Here is a 12167-nt window from a genome sequence, read left to right as displayed (position 1 = left end):
GAGTGAAAGAATTTAGACTGTAATCTGAAGTGTTTGGGTCCAGGAAAAACACACCTAACGTTTTGTGGAATATACAACATGGAAGCAAAATCTTCCACTAACCCCCCTCCTTAATGATTAATTGTATTCCTGTACCGCAATGCTATAGTCACACACCTGATTTTTCTAAGCAAGACATAAAAAGGGCTGAAGACTCGAGAAATCTCCTCTGGCCTCCTTTCCAAATTGAGGGGTCCATCTGGATAGATCAGAAGGCCACTGCGTAGAAGGCAATAAAATAAAATGCCGAATAGGGATACCAAACGTTATTAATTAGAATAAATGCACTTGACATATACACACACAGTCTCATGAAAAGCACAATCTTAGTAAAACCGGATTGTTCATAATTTTAATTCCTTTTAGTATCTTAATGACATCGTCATCTGTCACCCTGCTTTCTGGAAGGCCTTGAAGAGCTGGTTCTCCTCTCACGCATTGGTATAGGATGAACCCAACAAGATGATCTGTGGATGTGTGGGAGAATGTTGCCCCAGGGGTACCAGAGTTTTTATTATGCTTATTTGGTTGTTGGGTTGTTTTTATTGTCTTGTGATTTGCCCAGTATTGTAATAACTATATAAGCCTTTAAATAAAATAACGGTACACCAAGTTGTCAAAGCCTTTCATAAATAAGTTTTCATTTTCCACAGCTTTCAGAATTACTTTTCTTAAGCCCTTTCGTTTCTTTACAGAGGTTATTGTTGACCATAATGCATCTTATGGAAATACCATTACTGCTTTTTGCCAAGATAGGAGATACCATGTTTTGAAAGATTATTGGAATTGGAATTTGGCAAACCCAGAAGTGAATAAATTTGCCATTTGCAAATACTATCTTAGTAAGGATCCATAGTAAGATAAAATTTGCTTTTGAAAGACCAACCCAATTAAAAAGTTACCACTTCTTCCATCATTTATCCCCACCTCAGGAAAGGCAGGCTGTTTAAAAAGAGAGCTATCCAGAAAAATTGAATGAACAGTCTTTGTTCATGTTCTACACCAGCTATAAGAATAACCTGATAGTGTTAAGAGATCAGCAGGGTTCCTTTCTATATCAGAAATAAATCTGATATGCAGAATCCTGTGCTTTAAAAAGCAGAAACATGATAAAGATCACAAAAATATGAAATGTGTTTTTCAGATGAAGACCTATGCCAGGGAACTAATATGTCACAAGAGAATTTCAAATGAATTTAAAGAAAAGTTGAACCCTTTACTATATGAATTCTAACCAGGAAACAGATTCCCAAAGTTTTATATGAAATAACAATTTTTAGACATAAATCAGGTTTGCAGTCACATAGCAAAGAAGGAGAAATAATTTCATAAATTGCAAAGCGGTCTTTGAAAGAGCATATAATATTCACCAATGTCAACCATGCAGAAAAGCAGAAGGAAATACATAAATCTAAACCCATAGTAATAACTCCATTTACTGAGTAAATGTTATGTCAAATCCTTCTGCTAGGACTGTATGGATCATGCTACTTTTGATTAGAACTACCATGTCTAACATTTTAGGAATTCCAGTCTACAGAAATTTGCTTCTATAGTTTCCACCTTGTAGGTGGCTGATTTGGTAGTCAAACTCCAGCTGCTTACTAAACACATACCTAATAATAGCTAGGCGAGGAATGGTGAACATCAGCTGGGGTTCATATCCATCAATCATCTCCTGAGTCAAGTAGCCAAGTTTCAAAGCTCTAGGTAAGGAAAGAGAATGAAGAAGCAGAGAATTAGAAAATAAATCTGTGGGTATGTCTAAATTCCAATCATAATAATGGGATCCCCAGTTACAATTTCAAAAAAGTTAACCATGATCTCATAAACACTGACCTCTCATCTCTTGGTGGGCAAACCCTAGTCACTGGCTGTATTACTGCCAAAAACTATTATAGCATTTTCTTACTTGATGTCAAAAGAGTCACTGCACCAATGACAAATTCCTTGTGTGTCCAATCACACTTGGCCAATAAAAGAATTCTATTCTATGCTATCTATTCATTAAACTATATGTACCACTAATAACTCCCCAAAACAGGGAAAATAAATTACCCATAAAAATAAGGAAGCTCCAAGCAAAAAAAAATCTCTTTGGCAAAAAAACAAATCTGGCCACATAGCCAACTTCAAAAGCAGCTGCAAAAACTTATGCCCACAAATAAAGACTGAATGCACTAATATATCAATCAAGAAGAAAATCTCCTGCACACAAAATCCAATCATGCATTCTGCAATTTCGTAAACAGCAATCTTAAAGAGACGAGAACCATCCCACCTCTAAAAGGACCTAAAAATAAAGACTGTAATGATGAGACCATTAAACTCAAACTCTATAACACAGTTTTTGGGTCAGTCTTTGTTAACAGCAACAACTTATGTCAAATATTTCCTAGGTGAACCACAAACAATCACAATGATTTAAGGCACACTGATTTCACAAGAAGACAACTTTGGAAAGGCACTTTGCAATCTAAAACCATCTCTATCCGCTGGACCGGCCAGGTTATGTGCCTACTTCTTAAAAAAAACTTTCCAGTACCCTAGCAGAATCACTGAGCATAATTTTTGATAAATCTTACAGGACCATCTCCCTACCTACCCTAGGGTCACTAGCCACGGTCATTCCTATCTTCAAAAAGGGAGAGCACAGCCTAGTTGAAAATTACAGAAATCTCTTTATGTTGCGTCACCTGCAAAGTCATGGAATCAATCTTTAACCAATCCATTACCCACCACTTAGAGACAAACAACCTACTCTCTCACAAAAAATTTGGTTTCAGAAAAAAATTATCCTGCAACTTACAACTTCTACACCGTAAAAACATATGGAATACACAATTCGATCAGGGCAAAGCAATATACACAATTTACACTTCTGCAAAGGCTTTGACTCAATGGCACATGACAAACCACTTCTAAAAATAAAATCCTATGGCATTTCTGGACCACTGCACATTCTGCATTCCTATCAAACAGGCAACAAATGGTCAAAATAGGTAACACTTTATCAAACCCTATCTGTTAACAGCGGTGTCCCTCAAGGCAGAGTTTTTGGACCAACTCTCTTTATTCTCTACATAAATGAACTTTGTGATAATATAAACAGCAACTGTCTCCTCTTTGCAGATGATATAAAACTATTCAACACCACCAATGCAACTACCCTTCAAAAAGACATCGACTTTATCAGAATGGTCAAACATGTGGCAATTTCAAATCTCAATCAACAAATGCTCAGCCTTACATATTGGCAAAAGTAATCGGAACACAAAATACAGACTAGATGATCACAACCTTGCTTATGATCCTCATTCAGTAAAGGACTCATCTCTAATGTTCTAAATGTCAGAGCCCACTGCAACAACACTGCTAGGAAAGTATTTAGAGTGGATAACCTAATCCTGCGTAGCTTCTTCTCTGGTAACATTATACTTTTAACTAGAGATATAAAACATTTGCCAGACTAATTCTCAAATACAGCTCATCCATCTGGAACCCACAGCACACACTAGACATTAATACAATTGAGAATGTCCAGAGATGTTTCATGAGATGAGCACTACACTCCTCCATTCACAACAGAATACCTCATGCCACCAGACTTGAAATTTTGGGCCTACGAAATTTAGAACTATGCCACCTTCGATCTGACCTAAACATAGCACACAAAATTATATGCTACAATGTCCTACCAGTCAACGACTACTTCAGCTTCATCCGCAACAATACACGATCTCACAATAGATAAGAAACTTAATGTAAACCTCTTCAGACTTAACTGCAAAAAATTCGACTTCAGCAACAGAGTGGTCAACGCCTGGAATACATTACCTGACTCTGTAGTTTCTTCCCCAAACCCCCAAAACTGTAACCTTAAACTGTCTACCATTGGCCTCATCCCATTCCTAAGAGGTCTGTAAGGAGCATGCATAAGTGCACTGGCATGCCTACCGTCCCTGTCCTAAAAAGCCTATTAAGCCCTTCATGGCATCAGACCAGAATATCTCCGGGACCGCCTTTTGCCGCACGAATCCCAGTGACCGATTAAGTCCTGCAGAGTTGGCCTTCTCCGGATCCCGTCGACTAAACAATGTCGTTTGGCGGGTCACAGGGAAAGAGCCTTCTCTGTGGCGGCCCCGACCCTCTGGAAACAGCTCCCCCCCTGAGATTAGAACTGCCCCCACCCTCCTTACCTTTCGTAAATTCCTTAAAACCCACCTCTGCCGTCAGGCATGGGGGAATTGATACATCTCCCCTGGGCCTATACAATTCATGTATGGTATGTTTGTGTGTATGTCTGCTTTAATAACAGGTTTTTTTTAAATGTTTTTAAATTATCAGATTTGTCTTGAATTGTTCTATTGTTGTTGTGAGCCGCCCCGAGTCTACGGAGAGGGGCGGCATACAAATCAAATCAAATCAAATCAAATAAATAAAGCCTCCATGTATTTCGTAAAATATCATGTACTCAAAACCATGCTTGTACTTTTATATATGCACATTAATGTTTATACTTTGTTTGTATTCACATACATGCTTGACCAAAAAGAAGATATTATTCTGAATGTACATTGGGCCAAGATAGTTATCCAAAGAAATGGTAAAAGGTTTGCTTACAAATTCTAGTAACATTGTATTATATATGTCCTGGCCCAGACTACAGAAAATGAAGAAGCTGTGTCAGAATGCTCACCTAGCCACGGTTTCACAGAAGAGCACAACAATCTCCTGCTGCCTATAAATCTCTTCAGGGGATTTAACAGAAACTAACGATGACACATAGCTGAAAAAGAGACACACTATGAAGTCCAAATGAACACACAATGCAACCCCTCTGCATTCAGATCCAAAAATATTTTCCCACTTTTTGTGTTTGTATCAAATTCCATTTTGTTATTACTCCTTAATATAGGTAGCCATCAACTTAAAATCATTCATTTAATGACTGTTCAAAGTTATAAAGGCACTTTAAATTCACTTAATGTATCTTGCTTAGCAATAGAAATCTGGGGCATAATTTTGGTAACTGCAAGTCCAGAATTACATGTAACTAATTGGATTGATCCAAGAGGTTTTTGGCATTTGTTTATGATCCAAAGAACAGCAAATTAGTATTTTTCAACTCTTGAGTCCACCTATCACTTATTGCTCCATAGTTCAGTTCAGTTTATTCCGTTTATTACCTAATATACTTTACTAAGCCTTGTCCCTTGTCCCTCATTTATCAGTGAGCACCTCCACTCCAAGCAGCTGTTTTCTTCTCAAAATATTAGTTCTGCTTATTGTTCCCAAGGTCAAGGACTTGCAGCCCACTCTGTGGTTCCTACTTCTAATTCTGACCAGTCCTTGTAACCCTGATTTCTTTGGGGTATTAACAAGTAGGACATAATCTGATATAAAGTATAAGTGAATTTAGTCATACCTCAGTTCAAACTCAGCAAAAAGCACATCAAAGCGGATCAATGCTCTCCGGATAGTCTCTGAATAAGGTCCAGGTTGGTTTAAGCTTTGCTCTCGGAGGACCACCCGCACCACCTCTAAGCTGCATAGCAACTCTTTGGCCAGAGGACGCAGCCGTACTCCATCTGCCTCCTCCACATCAATGTAAGTGCGTGCCATAAGACACTAAAGGAGGGGGGGGAAAGCAATACAGGAACACTCCTTATCCCTTAGCTGCCTTTCCACAACCAAAGACAAGTTCTCATTCAACTACGGTGAAGGATGCTGAACAAGGCCTTCCCTCTTCACCAGGGCATTGCACTGCCAATCAGAAGACTGAAATCTTGTAGGAGCAGGAGGAGGAGAAGAAGGAATACAGAAGAAAAGGAAGAAGGAAATTAAATATCCAGTTTCCCCCAAAATAAGACAGCCCCTGATAATAAGACCAATTGGGCTTTTGAGTGTATGGCAATAAGGTCAAGTGCTTATTTCAGGGTTCAAAAAAAAAAGACAGGGTCTAATTTTGGGGAAAACACGGAAATGATGATGACGATGATAAAGAAAGCAGGGAAGGGGGAGGAAGAAGAAGAAGACGAAGGAGGAGGAGGAGAAGTAGTAGGTTAGTAATAGTAGTACAGCATACAAGTCATTTCGCAGTTCAAATGAGCAATCCCAATAAGGTACTAAATTCTAATTTCTGAAATAAGGTATTAAATTCTAATTTCTGAAATTATTCCAGGCTATATCTCAGTAAAGAAGGAACCTTGATGTCCTTAATATTCAGCAACCATCTGGACTATACTAGATGATTTGTGAGCCACTAAGAGTTGTGGTATTAAATCATATAAATGTTTTAAACACATAAATAGCATTAAAAACTCAGTAGGTGGATATTGAGCAGCAAAACCCAATTATCAGAGAACATAGTCACGCAAGGGCTTTATATCTGAGTACAGCTCTATTTTCACTATATGTTAAACGCAATACAAAAATAGGAGACATTTGATTCTACCGGAGCATATTCTGGAGGCATGGAGGCATCTTGGTATCTTCCCTCCATGACTTACCTCAGCAGCAAACAACATATGGTTCCGTAGGTTGTCTACTAGAAGGTCTTCAGGGAATTTGATCACATAGTCGCGACCATAACGTTCCTTGGGGATACATTCCTCCATGATCTGTTCTATGATAGCCAGTAATTCAGCCTGCCAGAAAGAAAAGAAATATTTCTACTTCTTCTAAAACTATATTTGATTTACTCCTAACGTATCAATAGACAGTAATCCATTTTTCTCAGATTCATCCTGAAGGAAAAAGTTCATAGCCTTTCATTTGAGCTAAAAATGAATAAAGCTACAAAGAATCAACAGACTATAAGAGAACCCTTATAGTATGCTCTACACTGAAATCAGTAAAAAGGGAAGGCTCCAGAATTGAGTTTGAACCATTTGCAACAATGAGTCACTTCTCCCCCACCTTAGCTATATTTATATTTATTTATATTTAATTGGATTTGTATGCTGTCTCTCTCCGAGGACTCTAAGGGATAAAATTTTACTTTGAAAATACTAAATTATTTTAAATGCTTATAAGATATTATACATTGATGCAAAATGTCCATATTTCTTCTTGCCACTCAGTGCAGTACAAGCTGCACCACACAACTGGTACTCTGGAAAGTGGGAAAATCCAGATTAACCTTAAATGACAGTTTGGTGTAATGGTTAAGGAACTAGTTTAGAAACTAGAAGGCACAAGTTCTACTTTTGCTTTGAGCCCAAAGCCAGCTGGGCGACCTTGGACCAGATACTATCTTTTCAACTTTAATAAAAAATCTTGCCAAGAAAACTGCAGGGAGTTGCCAAGGAAATTGACGGAATTAACACTGACTTGAAAACACCACCACCAATATCGTTAGTGCCTCAAATTCAATCCCCAAAAACCTGTAGCATTACTTGAACACCATCGTTATTGACAAAATCACCATCAGTCAATTGCAAAGGGCCATTCTACTTGGAACAGCTTACAATACCTTTAATATCATTAAACAACATCATCTATGTAATCCCAGTCTCTTGGGAAGGACTCAAACAGTGGATAAAGATGCCAACTGCAGTCTAAACACCTGGCTGATTGTGCAACCATAATAACAACCCTTTAGTTGGTTTCCCTCAGTGTGATGATAATTGTAATTTAACCAATTTGAAGGGCAGAGGCAAGTGAGTCAGGCTACCCAATTACCAAGGTTTGCAGTCCAAGGAGTGGAAGTAGGTAAACAAAATAGAAGGATAGTTCACACCATAAACCTCTTACTTGACAGGAAAATACCTCTAGGTGTGGAGTTCCATCAGGAGAAAGGCAAATAGAAATTTTGGGCATACAGGAAAAATGCAAGGAGGAAGTTGCACTTCTCTTTGCGAATGCTACACAGTTACATTCACTACCTCCTGACTGCTGATCTGTTACCACCTCATACATTTTGCTCTCCTCCAAAGAATCATACCTGGCTAAGATGCAACTGGTTTAACAGCGTCAGATACTGTTGGGGATCAGTCTCTATATTCAGGCAGTTGATTTCTGTTACCACTTGAGTCACTCGTTCGTCAGCATAGAAAAACTGTGACAGCAGTCTTGAATCAGAACGCTGAGGAGGAAAAGAGAAGAAGCCTGGGTTATACACAGACATACAATATGAGACACTCATGTTCAACGGTGCCTTAATTACATGTATACTTAGATATAAACAAAGAAATTCCCTTGATACAGAAAAGTAGTTGCCAGGTGAATTCTAATCCTGCTTTTTCCCCAATGTGCTTGTTTTCTATATCTGGGTAATTTTTAAAATTAAGGTGCACACAGCCCAGCCTGCATTTCCTTGTAACAAACGAAGCTAAAATTATATGCGTAATCTAGGTATATGTTTATAATATTTTAGATTTTGTTTTCTATTTTCTATTTTTATTTCTTGTGATTTCATTGAAATGTGATGTGAATGTACCATACGATATTTGTCTGTTTGTTTGTTTGTTTGTTTGTTTGTTTGTTTATTTATTTATTTGATTTTTATGCTGCCCTTCTCCTTAGACTCAGGGCAGCTTACAACATGTTAGCAATAGCACTTTTTAATAGAGCTAGGCTATTGCCCCCACAATAGTCCTCATTTTACCCACCTTGGAAGGATGGAAGGCTGAATCAACCTTGAGCCGGTGATGAGATTTGAACCGCTGACCTAAAGATCTACAGTCAGCTTCAGTGGCCTGCAGTACTGCACTCTACCTGCTGCGCCACCTCGGCTCACTAAATAAATAATAGTCCAGCCTGCGATCTTACTCCAGGATGGGGACTGCATCTACCAATGCAGCTTCAGTTTAAAAAGTGCCATCTCTTTTTAAAAACCCTATTCACATTTTTATTCTTCTGCTTGGACCTATAGTTTTCCCACAGAGATCAATTAATGAAGATTTATAATTCCTCCTATGTCAGTCAATATAGTGTGCAAGTAGAGTAAATAGAGTAAAGTCTTCAACTTTAGATGATGGGGTGTTGAGACAAGGGCCTCTGATTCTTACCCCAAATTAAATGGCTGTATAATTAAGGAACTGAGAATAGACACCTTCAAGGTTGACAGTTTACTAGATATATGGCTGCAGACACAAAATAAAGCTGGAGGGAAAGGTTCAAGGTTTGGGGGGAGGAGCGCAACAAGCCCAGAGAAGATAGGATTCCAAAGTGTTTCAGACAGACAACTTTTGTATATGTCAGGTTTCCTAATTCACGATAATCTCCTTGTCTAACATTCTGGAGCCTGTTTTGGAATGCAGCAGAGCAGAGAGATTCTTTTGCCTGATATGAAACCTTGCCATCAAACACAGAAAGGAGAGAATTTTCTTGTTACACATTTTGCAACTATTTCATTGAGCAGAAATTCTCCAAGGGCTGGTTGCTCAGCAATATCTCTACTTAATTCAAGAATCAGAAACCAATCTCAGTTTTCTAATTGAGCTTATCAACATGATAGAAAGATTAACATGTGTACCACAGGGGAACTATGAATGCAATACAAATTAATATATAACTAAAACAAACATAAAGGAAGCTGAATGGACTACAGAACCTTGCAGTATATACTTGCAAACGGATGCGCAGAATCTAAAAGAGCATGATGTAATTATAACAAAGGTGGAGAACTTTTCTGAAAGTTTTTTGGATGACCTACTCCCCTCTGGGTAGAGAGGGCCCCATAGAACATCTGTGGAGCTGCTGTGAATATTAATAAGGCTACCTGGCAGATAAAATTGCTCAGATTCACTCTTGGCCTGGTGGCATCAGCTGGGATGAGTTTTAGCCAGTGACTCCTGAAGAAGTGACAGGGTTCTCTCTGTTCTGGATTATAAAAGTGGCTAGAGGGATGAGCCATGGTTGGGTCCATGATATGGTACCTGGCCTTCTTGTATGATATGGTTGGGCTGGTGAGGCAGCCTCTGCTCAAGAGTCTGGGGAAGACTGCTGAGAAGCCAATAAGGGAGGTGGCCACCTATCCTTGCACTCCTGATCTCTCAGTAACTTGAATATCATTGACCGCCTAGCTTTCTGAACCAACTCAGGGGGGCTGGGGATTGGAGACATAGTTTCATGGGGGTTCTCTTTCCCAACAACTGGTTTCAGTTTTGTTCGTTGGGCCTGATAAATCACTCCCTAGGTCCTTCTCTCTCTTCCTTCCCCTTTGACATCCGCATGAAGCTACTAGATAAGGTTATCCACTGTTTTGGCATTTGGTCAACATATTGATGACACACAATTACATCTTTTGATGGTGGGCTGGTCAAATGGGATTTCTGATGTTCTGTCCTAATGCCCAGAAGCTTTGTAGGTATAAATAGAGAATAACTGACTTAATCCTACCAAGATCAAGTGATTTGAGATGTAGAAATGTTCCACCTACACTATAATTCTGAATGGAGTAGCACTTCCCCATTCAAGAATGATGCACAGTCCGGAGGCCTTCCTAGACCCACAACTGCTACTCATTGAGCAAACAGAGGTTGTGCCTTTGCATCAGCTGTATGGGTTGAAAAATCTCCTAGATCGGGAAGCCCTTGAGACAGTCACTCATGCCTTGATCAGCTCATGGCTTGATTACTGCACAGCACTCTACATAGGACTGTCCTTGAAGGTCATATGCACATTTAACTGGTCCAGAATGCAGAGGTACAGATAAGGGTGGGCAAGCTTCAGTATGCCCATGTAACACTTTTACTTTGCAAGTTGCATTAGTTACTGGTTTGTTTCTGGGTATAAATCAAGATGGTGGTAGTTGCCTATACATGGCAAACAGCCCTGTAGTGGCTTGTTAATCCCGTTGCTACTATTTCGCTTGTGAGCGCATGCACGCTCGCTTGTGTGATGCTTCTGCACATGCGCAGAAGTGTCCTGGGCGTGTGGGCAGAGACTCCCACTGCTGCCACTTCCAGTTTGCCAAACTAGGCCAAACTGGGAACAACCCACCACTGAAACAGACTGGTTAGTTGAAGGAGTGCCTTTCTTCCACAGTAGCTGCCTGATCAATGAGATTTGGTAGGGTTGGTGTGCTCTAGGTTCTTTTGTTTAAAACAAATGTTATCTATCAAAAGCAGATATTCTCTGCTGCAGCACCTGCCTTCTGGAGTAAAGTTCCCCTCGAGATCCAGGAGGGCTCTGCATTGCTGGTATTTTGGAGCGCCTTGAAGCCCTGGCTCTTCACTCAAGAGCTTTGGCAAGCTAACTGAAGCTTCTTCTGAATAATGCAAGATTACTTTGCTTGTTGTCTGGTTTGTGCCACCTTTGTTCTTTGCTTTTATCATTGCATTATTTTATTGTTCTGAGTGTCTTTAATCTGTGAACTGTTCAGAGTTGCCTAAGTTAGACAGTGTAAAAATATGCAATATAGTACTGTTAATAAGAATCGGAATAGGAGAAGAAGCAGAAGGAACAAGGTATGAAAATTATTATTATCAGTTTAGTTTATGACACCAGATTAACCTTGGGATCAAGCTTGAAGTTTGAAAATACTGCACTGAAATCAGAGAGTAACAGGAAGTATTTGCATCTGTTATCCTTTGAGCCCATTCCAAAGAACAGATGTACCTGTAGTCCAAATCTCAGACAGAAACAAATCCTAGCTTTTTACTCAGGTTCCACTAACTGTTAGAACTATTAATGTGTTATGCTCAAAGGCCTGAAAGTTTTCTATCACTGCAATAAACAAAATGACAATACAGCCCCATTAATCAGCTGCTTTGTTCTATTCAGATGGGGAAATTTGAGGTTATTTGTAATGGTAAAACTGGGTAGAAACTTGGTAACAAAATAGGTCATGTCATAATGAATCTTTAAAAATCACAAAACATTTCCTTTTTCTTGCTACAGATCAACCTAGCTATTTCTCAACGGTTGCCAACATTTAATCAAATCAGTCATTTATACTAAGCACCGTGTTCTTGTTGTTTCTGACTCTTTGTCAGCTTGATAGACACTATCCTAACAAAATTATATCTGAGTAATGGCTTCTTTGAGGTCTGGTATGCTCATAACATGTTATGTTGGCATCTGGTAATTCCCCCCCCCCCCCATAAACTTTTTGTTTGCATTGTCCTCGATTTTTCAAGCATCAGAGTCATTCTTACCTGTGCATTATGATGATTCTT

General features: G+C 39.1%; 1 protein-coding gene across 2 annotated transcripts in view; it reads right to left on the bottom strand.

Annotated features, from left to right (window-relative positions):
* The window catches only part of ZFYVE28 (zinc finger FYVE-type containing 28), a 44317-nt gene that overhangs the window by 12054 nt on the left and 20096 nt on the right, over positions 1-12167 (bottom strand). Inside the window, exons 2-7 of one of the 2 annotated variants that reach the window (XM_070738841.1) lie at positions 7988-8128; positions 6552-6689; positions 5468-5670; positions 4739-4828; positions 1656-1745; positions 157-258 (exon numbers count right to left, since the gene is read on the bottom strand). In XM_070738841.1, coding sequence (XP_070594942.1) covers positions 157-258; positions 1656-1745; positions 4739-4828; positions 5468-5670; positions 6552-6689; positions 7988-8128 — 764 coding nt within the window. Of the gene's footprint in view, positions 1-156; positions 259-1655; positions 1750-4738; positions 4829-5467; positions 5671-6551; positions 6690-7987; positions 8129-12167 lie in introns of both variants that reach the window. The other variant, XM_070738842.1, reaches the window with a different exon arrangement.

The sequence above is a fragment of the Erythrolamprus reginae genome, chromosome 2 (genome assembly GCF_031021105.1).
Source record: "Erythrolamprus reginae isolate rEryReg1 chromosome 2, rEryReg1.hap1, whole genome shotgun sequence".
Taxonomy (NCBI): domain Eukaryota; kingdom Metazoa; phylum Chordata; class Lepidosauria; order Squamata; family Dipsadidae; genus Erythrolamprus; species Erythrolamprus reginae.
Note: the sequence above shows the minus strand (reverse complement) of the source record. Positions and strands in the feature narration are given on the sequence as shown.